The sequence below is a fragment of the Glandiceps talaboti genome, chromosome 21 (genome assembly GCF_964340395.1).
Source record: "Glandiceps talaboti chromosome 21, keGlaTala1.1, whole genome shotgun sequence".
NCBI classification, from domain to species: Eukaryota; Metazoa; Hemichordata; class Enteropneusta; family Spengelidae; genus Glandiceps; species Glandiceps talaboti.
The window spans coordinates 3668644-3694039 of NC_135569.1; the positions used below are offsets into that span (position 1 = coordinate 3668644).

General features: G+C 35.4%; 2 protein-coding genes across 2 annotated transcripts in view; both read right to left on the reverse strand.

The window, feature by feature from the left end:
• Positions 1 to 3224: 3224 nt before the first annotated feature.
• LOC144451174 (mitochondrial sodium/calcium exchanger protein-like) lies at positions 3225 to 18445 on the reverse strand. The gene is made up of 16 exons (XM_078141969.1): positions 18148 to 18445; positions 16538 to 16696; positions 14080 to 14132; positions 13596 to 13653; positions 12751 to 12868; positions 12224 to 12394; positions 11336 to 11458; positions 10748 to 10897; positions 10187 to 10329; positions 9371 to 9509; positions 8644 to 8765; positions 8383 to 8460; positions 7782 to 7857; positions 7109 to 7189; positions 6274 to 6338; positions 3225 to 5626 (listed from the first exon to the last, which is right to left on the reverse strand). The coding sequence occupies exons 1-16, from the start codon at positions 18346 to 18348 to the stop codon at positions 5441 to 5443; spliced, it is 1923 nt and encodes a 640-aa protein (XP_077998095.1). The 5' UTR covers positions 18349 to 18445; the 3' UTR covers positions 3225 to 5440.
• Positions 18446 to 21987: 3542 nt separating this feature from the next.
• The window catches only part of LOC144451523 (tRNA pseudouridine(38/39) synthase-like), a 6980-nt gene continuing 3571 nt past the window's right edge, over positions 21988 to 25396 (reverse strand). Inside the window, exons 8-13 of the mRNA XM_078142396.1 lie at positions 24898 to 24971; positions 24357 to 24474; positions 23705 to 23828; positions 23402 to 23459; positions 22890 to 23098; positions 21988 to 22335 (exon numbers count right to left, since the gene is read on the reverse strand). Coding sequence (XP_077998522.1) covers positions 22277 to 22335; positions 22890 to 23098; positions 23402 to 23459; positions 23705 to 23828; positions 24357 to 24474; positions 24898 to 24971 — 642 coding nt within the window. The 3' untranslated portion in view covers positions 21988 to 22276. The remainder of the gene's footprint in view (positions 22336 to 22889; positions 23099 to 23401; positions 23460 to 23704; positions 23829 to 24356; positions 24475 to 24897; positions 24972 to 25396) is intronic.

Here is a 25396-nt window from a genome sequence, read left to right on the forward strand (position 1 = left end):
CAAACCCACATGTTGCTGTATCACTTAACAATCTTGGCCTTGCATATAGCTCTTTGCGTGAGTACCAAAGAGCCATAGGTCTTCATAATGAAGCACTGCAGATAAGAAAACATGTATATGGGAAGAATGTCGCTCATGTTGACATAGCAGTATCACTTCACAATCTAGGGGCTACATATCTACGAATGGAAAACTACCAAAAAGCCATTCAGCTCTTTCAAGAATGTCTTCAAATGGAAGAAAGTATCTTTCAAGACAGTGCTCATCCAAACATTGCTGTTTCACTTGACAACCTCGCCGATGCCTACCAATGCCAGAGTGATTTGACCAAGGCTGCAGAAAATTATCAAAAATCTCTTGTGATGAGGAAGATTTTATATGGCAACGTGCATCCCGAGGTTGCCCAGTCTCTCTGTCGCCTTGGTAACATTCAGTCATTACAAGGTGCCCACAAAAAGGCTGCTAACTTTTATGAGCAAGCACTGCAGATACAACAACACATCTATGCGAAACATGGAGAACAGGTAGTAGACATAGTAACTACATTAACAAAACTTGCAGATGCTTATGGGTCTATGAACAACCATGACAAAGCAATATCATACTTGGAACGAGCAATAACGATAGAAAGGAAACTATCAACTGCCAAAGATAGGAAAGGCAACATTGCTCTTTTATTTAACAATGTTGGGTCACAGTATTACTATAAAGGAGATCACCAGAAAGCAGTACAGTGTTACCTGGAGGCCATCTCTTTGGAGAGAGACATACATAGTGTTGATACGACCAGTGTAAACATGGCCTTGTTTCTACGTAATTTAGCAAATTCATATCGGTCATTACAAGAGTATGCTGTATTTGTATTTGTATTTATTGATTACACGTAACAAAACCCTGGGGATTTGTTAAAGGTACAAATAAAATAAAATTGGGAAAAAAAAATCATAATAATAACACTTATAGGCTTTTCAAAAGTAACATTACACATCATAATAAAGACTACAAAACAAAACAAAACAACAACAATAACTATTCAACGAGTTGAAACATAATATTAATGAAAAAAATAATAATGAAGGGTATTTAGACATTTCAAATTATATATTATGAGTATTTTGTAGGTGGTGCTCCCTTTTTATATTACTAAGTTTGATATATTTTCCAAGTGCGATAATTAGAGTTTTGTTGCTCATTATTTCTTTAAATTGTTGTTCTTCTGTCAAGTTTCTGTAATTATTAATATGTTTAGCAGCTTCACTAAAGAGGTCATGCCTGAGTAAATTATACAGGGGACACTGTAATATAAAGTGTTTTTCATCTTCTACAAGGGTTGAGTTGCATATTTTACATAATCTGCTTTTAGCTGGTATTTTGTGATGACGACCCTTTTCAATTTCAAGTTTGTGGTCACTTATGCTAATGCTGCAAATTGCCTGGAAGAGTTATTGAAGCTAAATATCAAACAACAAGGCGATGACAAAGATAGTGATCGTGTTGAAACAACCCTTGGTGATTTGGGTAACGTCTATTACAACATGAAAAACTACCCAAAATCTATCGAGCATATACTAAGATCGGTTGAGATGAGAAAGAAGCGTCAGGAGAGCAAACCTGACCCAAAAACAGCAGTGTTATTAAATACAATCGCCAATGCATACTATTCACTGAACAAGTACCAAGATGCTGCTAACTATTTCGAGAATGTTTTAGATGTGAGAAAAAATATATATGGAGAGGATGTGGCCCATGAAGAGATTGCTGCTTCATTCAACGATCTTGCATACACACTTGAACAGCTTGGTAAGCTTAATGAATCAGTAGAATATCACAAGAAGGCATTCAAGATGAAACAAACCCTCTTTGGTGCTAATGATGAAAGTGTCCTTACGTCATTGCAGCATGTTGGAAGGTTATATAGCGTTCTTGGCAACTATAAACAAGAAGTTGTTTACCGTGAAGAAGCTTTGAGGATTACCAGGCTAATTCATAGTGATAATGCAACCCATCCTGATGTCATAAAGTGTCTCAACAATTTGGATTCAGTTCATAGCAAGATAAGAAACCACCAAAAAATGAAATAGTATCATGATGAAGCATCCAAACTCAGCACATTCGTTCACGGCAATAACACTGGAAATGAAGCCCAAAGACACCACAGCCTGTCTCTCCAACCTAGATTAAGCTTACACACTTCGAACTCTTCAAACAGATTCATGGTGAGAATGCTGTACATAGCCACAAGCATGGCTGTCATTCCGGATAATCTTAGTCATCGCTATTCTGCACTTGGAGAATACAAAAAGGCAATAGAGAAAACAGCTGCAAATGAGAAAACAGCTGCACGAAGAGAACACATCTCATGCAGACATTGCCGGCTCTTTGAATACATTAGGGTGACTGTTTTCAATTATCACTGGGTGAGTACAAGAAAGCTAAAGATTACTTCACAAAAAGTTTGGATATGAAAATTGCAATTTATGATGGTGCTACTGTAACAGCTCATCCTGAAATAGCTACAGGCCTAAACAATCTTGGGATAATGTATAAAGCTCTCGATGACTATCAAGAAATGTTGCAATATCATGAAAAGGCCCTCCAAATGAGGACCGAACATCCAATTGTTGCTGATACCTTGGATGCGATTGGTAACTGTTGTGAAGCTGGAGGTCAACTTGCGTGTAGCTACAAATATACTTCAAAACATGAAGTCATATCTCACATAATAAATCTGATGTAAGTGATATAGATAAAGTTCAACACATGATGTCATCTCACAGCAGTTATTCCTTTGATGTACTTCACCACAATTATGATGCCACAAACACAAAACGTAATAACTTCAATAGATAATGTCAATGCACTAAAGCAAGTAATTCGTCATACAATGTATGTACTTCAACATGTGTGATGTCATAACTCACACAAAGACGATAAGTCTGATGTAAATCAACACATACGATGTTACTTAGTTAACTATTTGGCAGTTTTTGTACATAATTTCTCTAGATACTTACTGCAAACTTTGGAAATGTATGTGTTCGTTTTTGCTATCACAACCAACTTTATTTGGAGATGCATGTACTTGTTTATATCCAATGCACTTGAATAGTTTATGTATGTATCACATAATCATCAGGTAGACATGCACATTTACTCTGCATACACTAAATTAACTTCAAGCAACATAACAATAACAATAACAATAATTTGTTTGGTTACCTCAATATTTACACTTTATTTCATTTAGAATCAATAGTTTGTACATATACATTGTTGATCACACTTATACTGCTTATACAACCACAAATAAACCAATTCAATGCATCCTTCCCCATCAATACAAGAACTATAATGGCAGCTATGTTATATAAATGTATAGATATTTTACCTTAAAATGGTCTACTTCCTGACAACTGTATTCCGATTTTACACTACATTATCTTCACACATTACATCTAGTCAATCTCATCACTCTCACACAGAATTCTGTGCTCCCCCTACAGTGTTCATATAAACATAATGATGTTGTCGCATCCCCATGTGATTTTTCGTTTAAGCAGACTGGAGGTGGAGTTCAGTTGGACATTTGCCCAGCATGGGGTTGAACCACATTTAACACCTTGAGTAACAACATTGACTAGACGTAATGTGTGAACATGACATAGTGTAAAATCAGACTACAGCATCGGGAACTGGACTACCTTAAAAAGTGCTAGAAGATTTTTACATAATTAGAGTATATGTAAATCTAAAACGAACATTCACCTTGTTCACATTTTGTCCCGTTATTTAGTTCCAACAAGTGTTTACTTTGATGTCAGTTCTTGAACAGTAAAGAAAATTAAAACATTATTTCAGATAATACTAGTAGCAATTAAGGATATTTGAGAAATATGATCATTATCAAGTTACATGCATATCAATTGAAATTCTATGATTGCCAAATATTAAAATAAATTTCTGTTAATCTTAACTCAATTCCAGTTTGTTTTTTCTTTATAAATGGGTTTTCTTGTAGACCTAAAAAATGTTTGGTTCTGCTTTAATACCAGACCCCACCTAGTTTTCATGCCAACCCTAAACTTTAAAAAAAAATATATTAGAGAAAAAATAATAAAATCACAAAAATTGTCTTGGAAGTAGTGGATGCGGAGACTGACATCAACTTAAAGAGACAATATGAACTGTTCTTCCAATCTGTAATGGCTGTACATCTGATGAGTAGAAACCAATAACACAGAGACCATATGGAAAACAACGGAATACATAACTACCTGAACTAGATACTCACATATCAAACAATATATCAAAAAATAAAATAATAAATCTACCTACCCCAACCTATTCTAAAAATGAGCGTAATCGGAATCACACAATTTTTTTTGGTTAGGCCTTATCTAATTTTATTTTGTAAAGTGCCTCTGAATAATTTTTTTTACACTATACAAATACAGTTCGATTGTCTTATTCATGATGTAACAATGTGTTTACTACATATCAAATTAAACTTACATTGCTTCCTCTTGGAACAGCTGTGCACAAATGAATGACAATGTTACCCCTTTGCATAAATTAAGTCCTGACTGACCTGCAGTTTATGAACAATCCCAACTTATTACATACACTATATGTTAAAAGTAACATATCTGGTTGGTCGTCGTTAAACGCCATCTTGCAATGTTTGTTGCACAAAAAAATGAATATTTGTAATTGAGTCTTTCAACCTTTACCCTGTTTTATCAAGTCTATATGATGAAGTAATTTGCATATAATCTCCAAATCAACTAATTTGCATATCATGTCCCTATGATTAACTAATTTGCATCATGTCCATAAGGTTAGCTAATTTGCATATCATGTCCACTTAACTTGTTAACTAATTTGCATACCACATCTGACTGGTTAACTAATTTGCATATGGGACACTACACAGCATTACATGAAACAATACATACTTCCATAGCCATAGAGACAGCTATACAATATGGATCATTCTCACTAGCATTCAAAAACTCATTCTAAGGTGTCAAACAGAGAAATGTAACGTGCGAAAAACAGTTATCCAGTGTACACTTTCAGTTATACCTATCCACTTCTACAGTACATATAGCTACATCTACTGAATACAGTTAGTTAAAAGATTCACCTGTCTACAAAACTCTAATATGTAAATTTTCAACTAAAAGGGAAAATATCCAATGTAACTTTTAAATGCCTGCAATGTATTGAACAACTCATCTGGGTATATCAAGAAGTAAAATACCAAAATACAAATAGACAAAATATTTGAATCAGTTTGCAACTATAACTATTGCTTAATCAAAGCAAAGATTAATAATTCATTGAATATTATAATTAATAGCACGCCATCCAACCACAGACTCTGTATCATTCATAATTAGACACAACTAGCAACCATCCAATCATCTTTCAGTTTTAATCAAAAATTAATGATTTCTGTTTCAACTAATATTATAATCAAAAGGAACACGGAATACAAGAAGAAGAGGTATATTCCATAAGGTTTGGTGACTTTAAACCAACAAATTAGCATAATTACTAGTGACGTCAATAAACTGACTGTGAGGCCAGAAAACAAGATGGACTGCATAGGGCTGTATTCAATCTGCAAGAGGATCAAAGACAACATAAAATGTACAAAGTACAAATAATGTACAATTTGAAGAATTAAAAAAAAAATTCAATTTTCCTGTAAATAATGGCAGATGTTAATTGCTACAATAAATACAGGTGTATTTGGGAGGGAAAGTTGTTTCAATGTTCGTGTAAATGATATCCTTGACTGTAATATACATTATGTCACTCTGCCCTCACTGGCTTCCTGTGAGAGGGGTTGACCGATGTGTGAGGGCGCCCCATCACACCGTGCCTTACAGACTACAATGATATCCCACAATGCAAGACATCTCAAAGAAAAAATGTTTCAAATAGTTAAAATTTCAATATCTAACACAATTCTTATCCATTTTTAACAAACTGTCAAATTTTTGTGTCTGGATGTTATGCTGCTAGCCCTTTACTAGCCTTGGTTTGATGTTTATTTGATGGTCAAACTTTTCACAGGCATTGTGTAGTCATTGGCAGTTCGGCAACTTCAATAGCTACATACTATATTGCAGCCAAAATTGCATTTTTAAATAAATATTTCAAAGGCCTGATATACTTCAAGTCACCATGTTGGAAACATTTCTGGTCCATCAACATTATAAATGCTGTCAAGAAACATGAAATTAGTATATTTATTATACTTACAGTTAAATCTGTACCAGCTGCTAAACATCCAATGGTGGAAGACAATCCAAATCCTAACAACATATCTGTGATTTAGTTAAGGCCAACAAACTTTATGTTTTCATATTCTATGATCTTGGCTTACACAAATGTTCGCATCATTATTTGTCATAAGCATTCATATATCTATCCATTTTTTCATTATGTGCTTTGTTTTCTGTCATGTTTACTGTAATACACTTTCTGTACCAGTGTTGCCACAGCATTTTCAATATCCCTATGAGGACCACATTGGAAATAAGTGTTTTTAAAAATACTTTTATGTCTTATCCTCGGTGATTTTCATACCCTGTATTCTAATATGTAGTTAAATTTTTCCCAAAGAAATTCAAATTCAAAATTCAAAAATTCTGTTTCTGTTTTTGTAAATTGTGTATTTTGTTTGCATAAATTCCCTTGTCTAGGTCAGTTTACCCTTTCATGTAAACTCATCTCACACTCAAAAGAACAAATGATTAGTTTCTGACTAAAAACATGTATGTTTCTGAATCTAAACCGAAATAAGAGAACTTGTGTATAAATATTCACATGGGCATGTATTCACATACAAACAAAAACAGTGACTTATGAAATCATTACTGAAAACAAAGTAAATTTCTTGCATGGTTGGTTGTCAGGGGCAACTGATTATTGATTTGTAAATAACAAATTAATAAAAACCATAGAAGCACTATAATACCAACATTGTGATATTTGTCTGAGGATATATACTAGTAATTGTTTCTGTATAAATTGGTTGGATATTTATGGTTGTTGCACACAAGTAAATAAAATATTGCATATTTGTAAAGGATACTAAATAAAGGACCTCCAAAACATGCACCAATAGACATGACTGGGTGGCCTGCCCTAGCATTAGCAGTATCTGTCACTAAATCTGAAATTAATAAAATATATTTGGTAAGTATAAATTGCAATTAGACAAAGAAATACCCCGCCCCCACCCCCATGTGCATTGGTGGTGCGTCTTGAATGGTGCTGTAAAAGAGGCTGTGGTTTACAATGAGAGATTAATAAAAAATAAAAATGTTGCGAGTCTTACATTACTATACATTTGCTTTTGCATAATTGACCCGATGCAATTACACACAGTTTCTTATACAGCCATTTGACACTGTTTTGAATTGTATGATATATCTATATCTATGGTAGTGTTTCATCATAGACATCACACATGACCATGATGTAGTCTTCTATATTACATGGCATCATTCTATACAGCAGCACACAACATAACCTTTCAGAATATATCACGATACCATTAATTATATCACATCACAGTATGTACAATCTCATATAACCTACTCTCAAACACAACATAACAATAAGCAGCACATAAGAACACATTATCGCAAACCAGAGCTGCTATTTCTTCCACTACACTTCGGCAAGTTTCAGCAGTGCCATAAAAGAGGCTGTGGTTTGCGACGATGATAAAAACACAGTATCTCAGTGTGAGGGGGACTTACCAGCAATGCTGTTCCCTAATGCTAAAAGCAACAGACCAAGAAGTTCCTCAGAGAGATTGAACATAATTCCAAGTGCCTAAAATGAACAAAAATAAAAATAAAAAGTTTACATCTAGCACTTTTAGCCAACTACTAAACTGTTATTCATTTCATGCTAGCAGTGTCCAAGTACTTCTAATCGAATTGATTTTCAGGTCCACACCCAAAAATCAGTGCTCCCAATGAATCACGATTTCAACTTATTACTATACTACTTATAGATAAAATAAACATTGACATGTACAATGTCTAATTATTGGTATTTTTACAATTGTTAATGAATACATTGTTGGTTGTCTGATAATTAAGTCTCGCTGCCAGACTCGTGACTGTCGTCCCTCATCTTTGTATGTATGCCAAGCGGCTTAGCTGCGAGAAGAGAGAAACTAGTCGGGACTAAAGTCCCTCACTTCTCATGGCTTTGCCGCTCAGGGCGCACTTCATGCACCATACAAACCTAAGGGATGATAGTCATGAGTCTGGCAGCAAGACTAATAAAAAGCCAGTACCCCAGTTACATCTATAGAGCAGGTTTGAAAATAACTCAATATTTCTATCTTACCTCCAATAGATTGACAATCTCATTGGCTATAGTGTAAATCCATACAATACCCATTAGAAACCCAGCAAAAGCAAAAGCCTAAAGAATAAAAAATCAAATATGATGCATTAATAATGACAAAAAGTTTACCAGCTATACAGGGTAATCTATATTGGTCTTAAAACCAGCTATAAAACTACCATATCAATGAAAAGAATATTTTGCCAACTCCAGTTTTCACATTTTGTGACAAAGAATTTTTACTGACATTTATTTACTTACCGTGTGATATACAGGTGGTTTTTCATGTCTAGATGTAAGAATCACTATAACTGCCATTATGAAACCAATTATCAGTGTTAGATGCCATGCCAAAAATCCACCAGAGACTGGTTTAAAGGCCACTTAAAACAGAACAAAAAATGGAGAAATTAAATTTATGAACACCCAGTTAATCTAAAATAATTGAGGTTGAAGTAGAGAGGTTATATATTTATAGTTATATAAAATCAATGTCTATTAATTGTACAATATACCAACAAAATATGACTAATAATAATTACAAAAACAATAACACAGTTGTGTGAGATATGGTATTTCATCATGTCATCAAGATCCAAACTATTGTTAACATGGACCCCAAATATTGGTGACGTAATCATTTGTGGTGTAACACCTCCTACCACAAGGATCACAAACATTGGTGATGTAAGCATTTGTGTTGTACTAATACCTCCTACCACAAGGATCGCAAACTTTTGTGATGTAAGCATTTGTGTTGTACTTACCTCCTACCACAAGGATCACAAACATTGGTGATGTAAGCATTTGTGTTGTACTTTACCGCCTACCACAAGGATCACAAACATTGGTGATGTAATCATTTATGGTTTACTTACCGCCTACCACAAGGATCGCGAACATTGGTGATGTAATCATTTGTGGTGTACTTACCGCCTACCACAAGGATCACAAACATTGGTGATGTAATCATTTATGGTGTACTTACCTCCTATCACAAAGACCGCAAACATTGGTGATGTAAGCATATGCATACTGTTCAATGTTTTGTTCCAGTTTCTCTTTTCAAGGTCTTTGTCACGGTCAACCAGTGGTACAGTCAGAATAGCTAGTACCATGATTGGTATCTGGTAAAACAAAAAGGTGATTGAGTATATAGGGGTGAGAAACTAAAAAAAATTGATGTGACAAAATAGGTCTGTAGTCAAGGACGAATCACACAAGTTAAGATAACAGATAGCATTTTGTCACTGAGATGTTAGACGCGATGGCACAATGTCACACAAGCTCAACAAACGAACATCATTCGTTTAGGTCAAATGCGCCCTCCCCCTAACCGAATGTTCACAAGTGCGACACCTAACATTTCTATATGATGTAAACTATGGAAACTGTAGCATTCACACCACTAAGATTGATATAATGTAAAACATGATTGTAAACACATTAAAATACTACCAGAAACCCAGCACCATATCTCACATTAGGAGTAATTTTTTATCAACTTATCAACATCTCAGTAGTAAATACAAAAGCTGTTATCATTGAAGGAGTGAAAGTTTACCGTCAAAATTTGGTTAGAATTATGAAAATGAAGTTCAGCAATCGTTACATACATTGATGCCAAACCCCCTTCGCCCCCTAAAGGAACGAAGTTCGTTTATTGAGCTTGTGCGATCATCCCTTACTTTTTTAGGTACTGATATTTAAATGACAGTGTAGATAAGTTATTGATTATTAGCGAAAGTCCATTGGACATGTTTCGTTTATCAATATGTTTTGTTTCCATGCTAACCAAACTTACTTTAAGTATATTGAGTATCTTGACGGCCAATGACTGTTGATGCCATTCACTCCAATCAATCGGTATCAAAGCAAGGCAGAAAGACCTGATGTAACCTTTACAACCTGTACTAGGTTCAATTGTTCCAACCAATGGTTCAGAATCTGAAGAAAAAAACAGATTATCAAATAATTGTTATCATTACATCTAGATATTCCACCAAATAAATAAATAAATAAATAAATTAATACATACACACACAAACACATACATACATACATACATACATACATACATACATACATACATACATACATACATACATACACACATACATATACCAACAAATAAATAAACAAACAAACAAACAAATAAATAAATTAATTAATTAATACAATTATTTTCAGGCATAAATTAGTAACTGACATAACTGTATTGCTATGTCGTAGCTGAAGACAATGTTCTATTTGTACATAAACAGTGGAGGGTTAGGGATTCCCTCCACTCTCTGATGTCTGTACAAACTGGGTTTGAAAAAAACACTTATAGGTTATAGGTTATATTTGTTGATGTAACACTTACCTTTGTAAGCTATCTCTCCTTGTTCACTCTTCGAGTTAACATTACCAGTACCATAACTAGTTGGCACTTCCTTAGCTTCACTGGCTTTATGTGGTTGAACTTCTTGTGCCACTTTTTGTTCTGTTGATTCGATTTTGGCTTTTTGTGATTCTAACAGAGATAAAAATATTCGTCGAAATGACTATTTGCTTATAACCAAATCTTATATTAGGAGTGTTGTTTATATAAAACATTTTACCTAGCAAGTTTATTCCAGCAGTTTTACTGTCTCCACTTTGTATGTGTCCAGCTCAGTATGGGATTTAAATCTAAATGTGAAAATAATTTTTTTCTTACAGATTGAAACAAAAGTTGGTCCAGATCAAAAGCAATGGTCATATTTAATTTTTCAGCTCCTCTGATAAGTTAACACTCATGTGATGACCTGGGAATTGAAACCCTGGCCTTTAAATGTTTTTGCTTGATTGTACATGTATGATCAGACCGTTAGAGGGAGATATAGCAGCAATGGAGAATAATTAAAGTTCTCTGTCACACTAGGGAGTAACTAAATTACTTTGTCAAGTTAGGGAGTCTGCTTATCCTTACCTGTTAGAATGAATACGTCGCCGTCGACTACAGGTTCACGTGATCCTCTCCTGTCACGGATTTGTGATAATTTATGACCAACCAACACAACGATAACAAATATACCATAGAGAGCGATGTATCCTACAAGAAAATAATAAAGTTTAGTCAAGTAAATTAATACAACATGTAATTAGTATGAGAGTTGGGAGAACATTTCTAGACCAACAAGTCTCTGTATTTAGTATCATAAGACTTAACTAAGAAATGGAAGTCCAAAAAATAGAAAGGTTTACAAGTTTTGACATATATATCAATTTCATTGGTCGGGGCATCAATGTAAGACAGGCCAATATCACGTTTCTTGAAATCCAAAAAACGACTTTACCATTAATTAACTGAGCATACTAACATCGACACGGAAATACAGAAATGATGTCAAAGTGGGCAAGTCCAGCAAATAACCATTTTCAAAACACAAATAAACTTATTTTCAACTGCAATACATCTATTACTGCCCTCTATATCTAGTAACATCTTCATAACAGATCTTAATTATAGATAATTTGTCCACATTCGATCTATATGAAAAGTATTCTCTGATGCCACATCTTTCCGCCTTGGGTAAAGCTTGTGAATAGGCTGTACATGTGTAAATGTGGTGAGTATGAGACAAAGGTCCACCTTTGACTTAATTTACTAATGATGATATCTCCCCTGGGGGCTGTAGACAGTCAAAAGTGGTCCTTCATCTCCTACTACCCCTGGACAGAGATGGTGGGTAGGTGGGTAAGGTAAAGGTTAGGTACAGGTGTGTAAATTAGATGTTTCATATTACTTTACGAAGATCTTCATATTTATATTTTACATCTAATGAATATTATAATTAGACATAACATTTCTACTTACCAAGACCTTCATACAGAGAAACTTTACCATCCCACACTATCCAATATGTCCAAAATGTAGCACCAAGGTAGAATATGATGTCACGCATGAATGGAACTTCACCCAATCGGAATGGACTTGCAACCATGCATACTGCTCCAACCACCACTGTCGTCACAAACATACCTCCACCTATCGAATTGAAGAAGAAACAGAAATGTGATCTAAATTTTGTAAACCTGGTTACAAACATTTTCATTTTGTCCTGGTAAAAGAGGAGATTTGTAAGGAGGCATGTTATAGCATGAGACTTGAACTGTATTACAACATAACTTTGAAGTTTCTATTTCAAAGAAAAGTGGTTGTATGTTGGTTAACTATAGATAGCGATGGAGTACTTGGATGAATATTATCCATGGTGAAGGATAACTGTATATTATACCCTGTAGATCAATATGATGAAGAACAAAGTTTACATGGAGAATTACTGTAAGTATATCCAATCCAAGGGAACAGCATTTGGATATTGATATTAATTGGTAACTTACCAAACAATTCCCCAACAACCAATCGCAGCCCATTGTTTTCGCCATGACCACCAGTTACTGCAGCAATACAGGCAAAAATGTCTGGGGCACCATTGCCAAATGCCAGAAAAGTTACACCGTGGAGATTGGTTAAGGAAATTTTAGTACTAAATTAGAACTAAGATCGACTGTGTTGTAATAAGTTTTTCAATGGATGACAGTACAGGATTTCAATTTATAACAAATTTGATAAATTAATATACTTGCAAATCAAAGAAGTGGATCTCCATGAAACACAAAAGTATCCTCTCAAAACAGTAGACAGAAATGTGCCCTATCCCTTAAAGGAGCAGCACTATACGACATGACATGATTCTCAAATCTAATTGGAATGGTGAGCTCTATGAAATGTCAAAGAGATCACGTCTTCCTTTCATCTCAATAAGATCTATTGTGGAACTTGCATGGCACCAAACGAGAGATGATGATGATGATGATGATGATGATGATGATGATGATGATGATGATGGTGGTGGTGGTGGTGGTGGTGGTGGTGGTGGTGGTGGTGGTGGTGGTGGTGGTGGTGATTGTGGTGGTTATGGTGATGATGATGAGATGGTGATGGTGGTGATGAGATGGTGATGGTGGTGGTGGTGGTGGTGGTGGTGGTGGTGATGGTGATGATGATGATGATGATGATGATGATGAGATGGTGGTGGTGGAGATGGTGGTGGTGGTGGTGGTGGTGGTGGTGGTGGTGGTGGTGGTGGTGATGATGATGATGAGATGATCAAGATGTTAATGGCCTCATTTTACAATATTCAATATTAAACAAAAATATATACAGTAAAAGAACGAAAGGATATTGCAACGTTATCACTAAGATTTAATGCCTTGGCAATAGCATCCAAACATGGACAAAAACTGTAAAGAGAATAAAAAACAAAATGAGTACTCACACTGTTTAAGATGAAAGTATGTATGTCTTACTTTTCATTCCTTGCCAACCCTCTCCACACATCTCTCCCATATCCTCTCCTACCCTCCCTTTTCCTCCCTCACGTTTCTTCTCTGTCCCTCCCTGACCTGACCTGCCCCCACCGGTACCCTTCCTTCCCATCTCCCCACTTCCCTTCTCGTCCCTGTTCCATCATGTAACTTCCCTTGTACCATGCATTACAAAAACAGTATGTTATTTATGTTAGATATATTTTTTATAACATCACTTATTCTTTTCCTGGTGATAAGTTCAACAAGATTCCATACATCTGCTGCAATCCGTCACCATGCAAACCATTCACTCACATTATCATCATGAAACACGAGACGGTTTGCAAGGTTAGTACTTACAAATTAGCTGCGATAGTTCCAAGAGCCAAGAACAGGTACAAGAGTACGATTATCTGGAGAAGAAAAATTGAAACAGTTTATTCAAGACCACCTTTTCATAAGTTTAAACATGTTGACATGTTATTTCGGCATAGGGATGTGTACTTACTTGCGTATGACGTTAAATCATGGATGCGCCTCCACACAATAAATGCTATCCTATATACTCACAATTCCCCGGGCATTTTGGACAGGTTTGGGTTCAATTTTCTTCAGAAACGAAAGTTTGTTGTCAAGAATGTTATACTGTAAATGTGATTTTTATCATGACACACAAAATATTGGGGAATCTTCAAGCTGTATTTGTCGCCTGAAGATTGGTTCCAATATGTTAGCGTGTGCGAGTGCCCTCTGCGGTGATTTAAAGAGAGCACGGTGTCATTTAGGTTGGTGTATCGATAACTGTTGTTTGCTTTTCACCACATTCTATCACTTACAGCAATGTTGCGCATACACAAAGACGAATTGTCAGTCTAGTAATGTAAAAGTAATTTGTTAAGTAATTCTGTCCCAAAACGTCGGTGATTTTGCTAGCCTTTATAGTGTCTGTATAATGTACACCTTTGTATTGTTAGCCTACGGTGAAGTAGACAACAGTAGTTCAACTCTTTGTCAATACTATAGGTGTTATTTATACCAAATATGTCCCCAGACCGGAGTCTGTCCTCTCTTTAAAACAACAATTCGTCAGTACTGTCCCAAGGGTGTCTGGAGAAAGCAAACCATATAAGTTTTTTTTTACGTGTAAAACATTATACAGAATGGCACCACCCACGTACTACTCGAACATTGAAAAAGAAATAAAAAAAAAAATAGTAACTTGTGAAGATGATAAATAATTCTAATCAAGAAAAATCCATGAAAATATAGTCATCCTGAAATTGATATTATTAGTAATGTAAATTCAGTAATATATATTATGGGATATGAATACAAGTATAGACCATGTCCTCTGAAACTTTTCAAGGTGTGTTAACGTTTCAGCGAACTCTATCACATTCCTTCGATCACTGAGTATACATTGTAATGCTTGACTGCACTTTAAATGTATCATATTGCATTCGTAATTGCCTAGTGACAGGGTGCGGGCTAAGGTCACTATTGTAGGGTGAGGTGTGGGTCAGTAATGAATATCCAAGGCTATACTTTTGTGTTGTGTCCGTTGACTCGATTTAACATCATGAACCGTGAACTTGAGTTGGACCGATTTATTGTGTCGTTTTCTAGTTTATGTAAAGTTATTTGCCTATAAAAACAAAGCTGATCGTGTAATGTCCGGATCATTCTAAGTAGTTCACCTTGACAACCGCAATATAATACAAGAACTTATTCTACCGTAACGTTTATAATCAAAGCTATGTTTTGTTATTTCTGTTGTATGTAATGTTTTCCTCCTTTTCAGATTTTATTCAAATGAATTCCATAGAATATGACATTGAATAGGAAAGATTTAATAGATAGTAAATGTGGTTGTGTCAGAGTTGATAGATTTATACCATTTACCGACTACACACCTGGTCCGGCTATATATCTAGGACGTAAGTGGATATGGTATTGTGAGAGGTCAGAGGTCAAGGAGGTAAATGCAAAAAGACATTGTAAAGCTGGTCGTAATCCATCTTATTCCTGTCAGTGTTTGATATACAGAACTAGGTGTGTAGGTAGTTGGAAAAAATGTGTAATGGCCTTTCAGTTCAAACGCTACCAACAGTTTTCATGAGTTCATGAGTTCATGTTTTCATGTTTTACATTGTCTGTCTGTTTTTGTAAAAACACACGAACAGACAGACATACTTATTTGTCGTTGATATACAGAACTAGGTGTGTAGGTAGTTGGAAAAATGTGTGATGGGCCGGGCTTTCAGTTCAAATGTTACCAACAGTTTTCATGAGTTCATGAGTTCATGTTTTCATGTTTTACATTGTCTGTCTGTCTGTCTGTCTGTCTGTCTGTCTGTCTGTCTGTCTGTCTGTCTGTCTGTCTGTCTGTCTGTCTGTCTGTCTGTCTGTTTTTTTAAACATACGAACAGACAGACATACGTATTTGTCGTTCTATCCGTATTTGTGTATACGAGTGCGGATGTGTGTCTTTCTGTTTGTCTTTTTCTATGTATTCATGTACGCGCGTCTGTCTATCTGTCTGTATGTGTACTAGTATATATGCATCCGGTCTGTCTGTCTGTCTGTCTGTCTGTCTGTCTGTCTGTCTGTCTGTCTGTCTGTCTGTCTGTCTGTCTGTCTGTCTGTCTGTCTGTCTGTCGTATTCCCCTTTCTTTCTCGCTTCTCCTAAATACTATTATATATTTTAACTTCTGATTACATATTAAGTATAGTTGATAATTATGTAAATGTATACATGTATGGAGTGTGAATTACACATACAATAACGATGTACAACTGTGTAATCATAGTTACTTACCAAAATGATAACGGCTATAGTTGACAATGCCTCATCATTGGGGAAAGTACAGTATTCAAATTTCAGATAGTTAAAGAATCCATCAGTCTCCAGACAGTCTGCGGTGTGAAGAATAAAGTCACATCGCCCTGAATAATTAAAGCGCTGGATACCATCACACTGTAAAATAGAACAACACATAATGAATAGCCAATGAAAACTGTATAAAATGTAAAACTACAGAGTTAACTTGTTCGGTTATCGTCACTATTGGTTCACTTATGATAGGTACAAACTTTGTGAGCTAGCCCAGCCATGTTCTAACAGTATACTGGCAACCTAGATATTTTCGCCAATATTTTTTTTACTAATTACCAAACTGGTATATTGTCTTCAAGTACAACAGGGCATTTTAATCTAACACTTTTTATTTCTGCGTTTTTTAGTTTTCCAGTGAAATAAGCGAAAATAAGTCTTCTACGAAATTGTCAGGTTTACAGTATATACTGCTTTGGACAATAAATAGTTTTTTTTTTTATTGTTTTGACATTTTAAAATACATAACTGTCACATGCTGAAGTACAATGAGGCTGAATCCAAACGACTCTGAAAAGGGCGGGCGTCTGCAGAACATGAAAAGTGGAATGATAAACGACTTTTCTTAGCCCCGAAGTAATGAATAGGCATAAAGTTGGACCCTTCCGCCGCACAACCTCGGTCCGCAAAACCCATATCCGGGCCGTAAAAATTATGACCACCGAAAACATGATTTCCACTTCACTTCACATCAATCTTAGGTGGCATTTTAATGTGGTATCTGAAAACATTTATGTTGATTTTTCTAGGCCATTGCTTTTTTGGTCTATGATTTATGGATTGAGATCATGTCGGTACAGGTCAGTTGTTACCTGAGATGGCCTGTGTGTTGGCTGGGTCATGAACAAAGGTGACATTGTTTTGGGGGTTATACGTTGTGCAAACACTACGAGGGATTTCCTCCACACAGTGAGCGTCGCTAATACATTTACGATGTTGTTGGGCGACATTTCTCAAAATACCATGTTTTGGGTTCAATTTATAATTGGAGCGTGTCAAAGTGGTCAAAGTTGTAAGAAAAAAAACACATGAAAGTAGATAATGTTTAAATAAGTCGGGATATCATAATTGAATTTGAGAAGTAAGTTTAACCAAAGAAATGAAATCTTTTCATCATGTCTGGTAATAAAAAACGCAAACATAAACTACGTGAAGGTCGCACTTATGGCACTAACAGCACAGAAGGCCTTGGGAAAACTTGTTGAAACATATAGACTATATATTTGTCGTAGACTTGGTCCAGGCTTGTCACAGCTAGATATATTGTGACTGTAAGCAAAGTTAGTTGTTGTTAACATCAAAACTGCAATGAAAGTAGTATTAACATTGTCATAGATAAGTTCATTATGTAGAAAGTAGCTGACAGGCACCATGACAGGTAGTACATATACTTTAGATTGTTAATTCATGAATAATGGTTAGACTAAACAACTTAACATTTCTGTACTCTAACTTGTCAACAATTCAATAAAGTATATAGTTGATGGATGGTTGCATATCGATACATAATGAAGGTATAAATGAATATAGCATACCATAACTGCATCGTCGTAATCGTCAAAGTCATCGCCGGGTACCGGTGCAATGTCGTGAACACTACCGTTGCCCACATCTCTCTCATCAAGCGTCTTTTTCTGTCTCCATGGCGACAGAGGAGACCCCTCTCCGCAGTCGGGTACCAGGATAAGTGAGAAGAGGAAAAAAATGGACGATATCCCGAGAGATTTGAGGAACATTTTGAAGAAGGAGAAAACACGGTTGCTGTTACCTGAGCAAGTGGGACACGAAGTTACCTGGATCGAAGACAAAGCGCCTACCTGACTTGAAGGTGAATACAATGACTTCGTTGTTCGCTCCCACACAACGTGTGTAACATTGACATGCATTTAACGTACAGTCGATTGACCTTTGACCCCCACTTTCCTGAATGAAATCCACTACGAACGCTCGTAAATCAACAATAGCTGCGTTCATCTACCTGAGACGAATTCTGTACTGACAATGGAACCACTCAAATACGTTGGAAGAATTAGGAGATACGGCCATTGGATACGATAACGGGTCACGTAGCCATGTTTGTGTAGTATAGTTTTCTGTGTTTTGAGGGTAGTTTGTTTTGTTTTTCTGTGTTCTTTATTAGAATATTCATATTATTAAAGTCTTGTCTAAGATACAATTCACTCCATTGTCACGTGATGCGATAAGAACTGAGCACATAATCAAAGAAAGATAATCCAAAAGGTCTCTACCATCTAAGATAATCTATAAGTGGCGCTACGTCTCAATCAAACATAATCCGCATTAAAGGCCCCAATCAATAACAAGCCGGCAGGCTCCAACCAAAGATAATCCATAACGTCCCAATTAAGGATAATCCGTGATGTGCCAATAACTGTCCTGTACATATATAGAACTGTAAAGAACACAAAATGAGCAAAGGGACATAATGAACTCTATTCTGATAAATGCAATGAATATGTGACCTCAATCTAGTACACTTGTTAACGGAAGGCTTTTAGACATGCGTACAGTGCTAATACACAATGGATATATTCATGTACTATCACTATATTTTGTCTTTATCACTTTCCTTTTTTTCAAACAAGGTAATTCACGATCAATATTTTGGTAATATGATCTCTCTCGTACTCTCTCGATTTTGCTAAAATTGTTCTCTAACAGCGTCTCGAAATTTTGCCGTTCCTGAGATTATATTGTGACCCATTTCTTTGAACAATCCCCTTGTTCAACCTTGGTATTAAACATCTTTGCAGTGTTTGACAATATTCTATGCCTTTCAATGTACGTTTTCCAACATTGGTTGCATCTTATAGTTTTTACATGACAATATTCTATGCCTTTCGGTGTCTTTGTTCAGTATTGGTCGTACCTTACACTTGACAGTGTTTGACCCTATTGGCTAAACAATACGTACTGTTATACATCACAATCCATCTACTTTGAATTTGAGTAAGGTACCAGTCTACGTATGTCCTATATTCCAACTGTAATAACATCTTTGAAGAGAAATACATAAAACGAGACAAAAGCTGAGACAAACAACGAACTCACGTTGATTTTTAGTTATTGGTAATTACATATATTTAAAAGAGCGTGTACACACTCATCATACTTGGCTATACTTTGATGTTCTTTACTATTTTCTTTCTACACAACCACCAGGATAGGAGGTAAAGTTGAAATGTTCACATAGACACAACAAAAAGTTAAATGTGATATGCCTGAACTCATGTAAAAGATGACACCCCCCCCCCCACAAAAGTTTTTAACACCGGTGATTGAATGGTTTCATTACAAAAATGTTCATCAGCTTTGTAGGTCAAATTATTTACTTAGGGTTATAACACACAAGCAATTCAAAGGTGTTTGCATTGAGCGTTTGATGTGACTTGGTCGATGATCCTCATCAAACATCAGATAGTTACAGCTGACCACTAGATGGCGGTACCCTCATCGGAAAGACAAAATCCACTGTAGTCATTCTCAGATCGAATTAACGCTAAAAAACTTTGAACTGCTTGTAACCTATGTAAATAATGATATATATTGTAATCAGGATGATAAGCAGGGATGATGGTGGTGATAATTTGGCCATGGTACACTTCATAGAGATAATAACAATAATATTAATCGATTTGTTACATAAATTACCCCACTCCCATTCCAGTATCACAACGTCGGATATCCTCGAGGCTAAATTCGTTTATGAGGAAATGAGGAGAGAGGGGAAATAATTCTCTTCAATTTTGATTCCGTTCTTTTCGCACTTCATGACAACACTTTTCCCATACTAGTAATTATTTGACCTACACGAAAACACGAAATATGACAATAACCAGCCCTCTTAAATATGAAAATGTAAAAACAAATAAAATGATCGAAAATCTTAACCCAATCGTAGGCATACTGCATGTAACAAGTTGAAAAATAGTTCACATCTTTGTGCCTCAACATATATTAAAGTAAAAGTTGCTTCCACAGTTTATACGTTATACTTGTGTGGAATATACATCTACCCTGTAATCACCCTGTAATGGTTTGAATGACAGGTATGGCCTTTATAAAACATAACAAAACGCAGTGTTTTGGTTTTAAACTAATTATGTTTTTTTTTATATATACTGTGTTTAACTTTGTAGTGATAAAGTATTCTTACAAGTGTTTTATTGAACTATAAACAAACATAAACAAGAATCAACTGAAAACAAGACACACATGTTGAGATTTATGAGACAACAGATAAGTCGGGTCAATTTGTTCGATGTTATTAAGTAGAGGTCAGGAGTGTCACATTATGATAAATTATACAACTTAGACGTTATCAGTTGTTGTATTGATATGGTTGTTATTAAGCTGTTGTTTTCTAAATCTAATTAACTCTATTTTATAAACATTTTCCTAAATAGGGGGAGAAAGTGAGTTTGTATCAAAATGGGTTGTTTATTACCCCGGTAACCATATTTGTATATATATTTTATGGAATGGAGGAATTCTGATTTTGGATTTGAACAAAATGTGCAAGATGCCAACATATTTTAGTTCTCAAATAGTAGGACTTGGATGGAGGCTGCTGGACACTAAACTCCTTGTGGAATGAGACAATCAGAGGCAATTCACACACAAAAGAGAACATTGGTATTTTGGCTGTAAGTAACTTGAAGAAACTGAGTTTAAAACTGCCTCATGAACTATTCTGTGTATATTTACTTTCACCAAACATAACTTCTCGAGTTTGTAGTGAGTTTAATTATATCCCCAGGATCAGTTCGATCAAGGATTCCGGTACCAAGAAGTATGGAATTCAGTGTAGAATGTAGGGAGTTTATGATTGGAACAGACAAGCCATAGGTAAGCCCAGACTGAGCACACTAGTTGTTATCTTCACTTTGATCTGTCAAAATATTGCTACTAGCATCTCGTTAAAAGATGTATGGTTAGATATTACCATTGTAGATTACAGATGGGTCATACATCTCTCAACTTGAGCTTCTGAAGAATATATTTCTCAACAACATGTAGATATGGTGTCAAAAGTTATCCTTCTAACTTACTGTAACACATGGCATTTGGGAGTGGCCTTTGTGATTTAATGTCATCAGCGAGAACTCATGCATATGCAAATTGATTTAAATTAACTGCCTGAACCAGCACAGCTGATTGAGATCAATCTAATTTGCATATGCAAAACATCCAACGAGAAAATAATTCTCTTTTATTTTGGGGTCTTTTGAACATATCTAGGGAGATTTAGGACACTAAATTTACAAGCCTTTTATGACATGGAGAGGGCTTACACACAAATGAAGCTGAGATCAAAGTAAAAAGTTATATATTTTTTTATTATCCTTTCTGCTAAAGTCTACTAATAACAGATATCTCGGTCTCATGATTCCGCCAACCATCGTTTTGATTCTGCAAATAACCACTTTTGGTGTCATGATTCTGCCAACTGCAGTTTCTTGGTTTTATGACTCTGCCAATCGTTGTCTCTTGGTGTTTAAATTCCACCAATAGTTGCTTCTCTTTCATAATTCTACAAATTATCGTTTTGGTGTCATGATTCTGCCAATCATCGTCTCATGGTGTTTTAATTCCGCCAATAGTCGCTTCTCTTTCATAATTCTACAAATTGTCATTTTGGTGTCATGATTCTGCCAATCGTCGTTTCTTTGCATAATGTTCAATTCGACTTTCAAGACTATCTGTAGGTAGAAAACACATGACAATAGTTAAGATGGTTACTTTGACTTAAAATGGTTGATTACAGATTATTTTAGTGTAGATCCTTCATGTTGGCAGATTTGACTACACCCTCTCTATACACACTTAGATTCAGACATACTGACAGTGTTGTATTCAAATCTAAAATTAGATTATGATTATGATTATTAATATGAATATGATTCTGATTCTGATTCCACACAATGATGGTTCAACCCCTTAGATATGTCCATATTCAACATTAAATCTATCTATTGGTGATTGGCTGCACAGCTTCACTCTCCTTATTAATTCTGATCACATGATGATACTATTGATGATCACTGAACAGTGTACAGTGATAGTTAAAGAAGGCTACATGATTTAGTCAAAATACATGGGGTAAATAATTTACACTATGGGTTAAGAGCTATCACAAAATAAGAACAGTTGGTGTATCAGAAGTAAATTTGTTTTGTTACTCTCATCACATCAATTGTTAAAATCCAGCCACTTACCACAAACTGGTCGTTATTGTTCAAATCCAGCCACTTACCACAAACTGGTCGATCTAAGAGACGCTTGTACTGTCTTGACTGACATCCCATAATAAGTTCTGCATTTTGTTTCAAAATTGGAGGATGGCCATCCTGCCAGGTTGTAGCAATTGTCTGGGGCTTATTATCAGTTTGGTGGACATCAGATGATACACTTGGACATGGAATTGTATTCAAACCATCTAACATTCTGGAGAGTATAGTTGTCCTTTTATCAGGATGAAAAAAAAATGAATTAGAGGTTAATTAAATTCATCCTTGGTGTAATAATACAACCCATAACACCAAAGTGAAGTGTTTTCTGTATGTACCACAATAGTTTATAGCATCCATATCAAGTGTAACAGTATACTGTTTCATTTGCTAATTGACCACATTAGAAAGGCCGCATGCTAGAGTGACAGTGAGACAGTGTGACAATGATTTAGACAGTGTGACAGTGACTGTGACAGACTGACAGTCAGTGTGACAGTATGACTATGTGACAGAGTCAGTGTGACAGTAAACTTACCTTGTAGTTTGTGATGTCCATCTTTTCTGTAAATGTGTAATGTTCAATTCTTGTTCCTCTATATAGATACAGAAATAACATACAAGTACTGAAATTTCAAACGATGACTGTTACTCCTTTAGGTCAATCATATTCATAATATAACATAAACATCTTATAATTGATGTAATCTGTGTTAATTCACTTGTCACTCTGTTGAAACCTTTGCATTCCCAAATGATTTACATATTATTTATGGCGGACTCGTAGCCAATGCCGAGACTACTGTCTTAAGGTGTAATTTTTGGATAGGCTAATTCTTACCTTGGTTATATATCCAATTGATACCTTGAAAGTGGGTGTCATAAAGTACAAGAGGAAACTCAGCTGCCATAGAATACTGTGGTTTACAGGGATGGTTGTCTATGTCTAGTAAATCATCAATTATCTGAACAGAACATTCGAAAGATCAAAGATAAGTGAGAGCATCGTTACCATACAAGAAAACATGTTTCATTGTGGATCAAAGTAATCAATATTGGATTTTCATTTGAGTATTTACGTAGGAGATAAGGGGAAAATTCATTTTAGTCTGCCATAAGAAATTCCTGTGTGTTGGTGTGAGTGTGCCTTCTAAGTAGACTTGCTCAAACCTCTGGGCTTGTTTCAATCTTTAATTGTGTTCTTTTGTGTGAAATAGCAACTTGAGTGAGTGATTGTGAACAGACAGGAGAACACTAAATCCTTGGGAGGCTACTAGTTACTGGGAAAATAAAGAAAAGGTGACATTTTCCTTCACAAAATTTGAAATGAATAAACAAATTCGAACCATTTGAAGATTATGAAAAAAAAAATCTCCCATTGGACTGGTGCCAATCTACTCTCTAAGTTAACATCATTTCATACTGGCATTTGGTACTTCATAAATTGATTGACATTCACACATTTTCATGAATTAGCTGCTATTGCAACGTACCTCAGGTTTTTCTTTGTGCTGTCCAATAAGAAACAGAATGGCAACAATACATCTGACTTGGTGATAGAGGAATGCCATTCCTTTGATGGTAAATGCATACATCTGAAATCCATCATTTCTGTAAAACCAAAAATACTAATATAAAAAATCATACCAAGTATTAGAAACATATTTCACAACTCAGTTACAGATGACTTGCTGTTATGTTTTATTTACTGATTCAAAGTCTGCATTGTGGAGTAAAAAGTTTGTGTACCTGTACTAACTATAAAGTGGGTACATGGTCACAGACAAAGACACATGGGTACATCAAGGGCAAGTGCATACCGATTAGTGAACATGGATCTACAAGTCACAGAATGGTACACTGGTATAAAACAAGGGTATACTGGGTACTCTACTTGTACTGTCAGCATAGGTAAATAGCTGCTACATATTAAACAGCTCTTGTGGAAATAGACAGGCACTTCTAGCTAGGTATAAGTACATAACAGTACCCCTTCAGGATACTAAAAAGTAAAACAGTCATTGTGAATAATACCTTTCATCTATTGGTTCAATGTCTGCTACATAAATTTTTCGTACAAAATTGACAACACCATTTGCTACATCCATCTGAAACACACAAAAGCAAAAGACATTTTAAATTCAGATCAAGATGCTGTCAGAGGGACATACACATGTACTTAGCTGTAAATTAAATCTCATGGTACTCTAAGTTATCGGTATTTTGTTAGAGTTTTTATAGTCACTACAGGTTGGTTCTTTTCAGTGTATTTTGTAGTGTAACTTGACAACAGACTGTTCTTTTGAACTGACATGACAAAAGTGTACACAGACTGAAAACAGCTCACTGGCCCTTCATACTTTTTCTAAATTCCCTGGGGAGCATAAAATTCATTGCAGCCCTGTAAATATTTGAGAATTTTTTGGAGGATTTTAAAGAATTGTTATATTATGGATGTACGAATTAAAGAATTCACATTTCAATCTCTATCATACCAGGTCCCAAATTATACACAATTCCAAGATAACTGCTC

What these genes read in the sequence shown, in the direction of transcription:
- LOC144451174 (XM_078141969.1), bottom strand. Translation starts at nt 18,348, where the DNA reads ATGTTCCTCAAATCTCTCGGGATATCGTCCATTTTTTTCCTCTTCTCA. An exon ending in ATTACGACGATGCAGTTATG is followed by an intron (nt 16,697 to 18,147) that starts GTATGCTATATT and finishes TCTATTTTACAG; the next exon opens with TGTGATGGTATCCAGCGCTT. An exon ending in AGATACTCAATATACTTAAA is followed by an intron (nt 9,510 to 10,186) that starts GTAAGTTTGGTT and finishes TTGTTTTACCAG; the next exon opens with ATACCAATCATGGTACTAGC.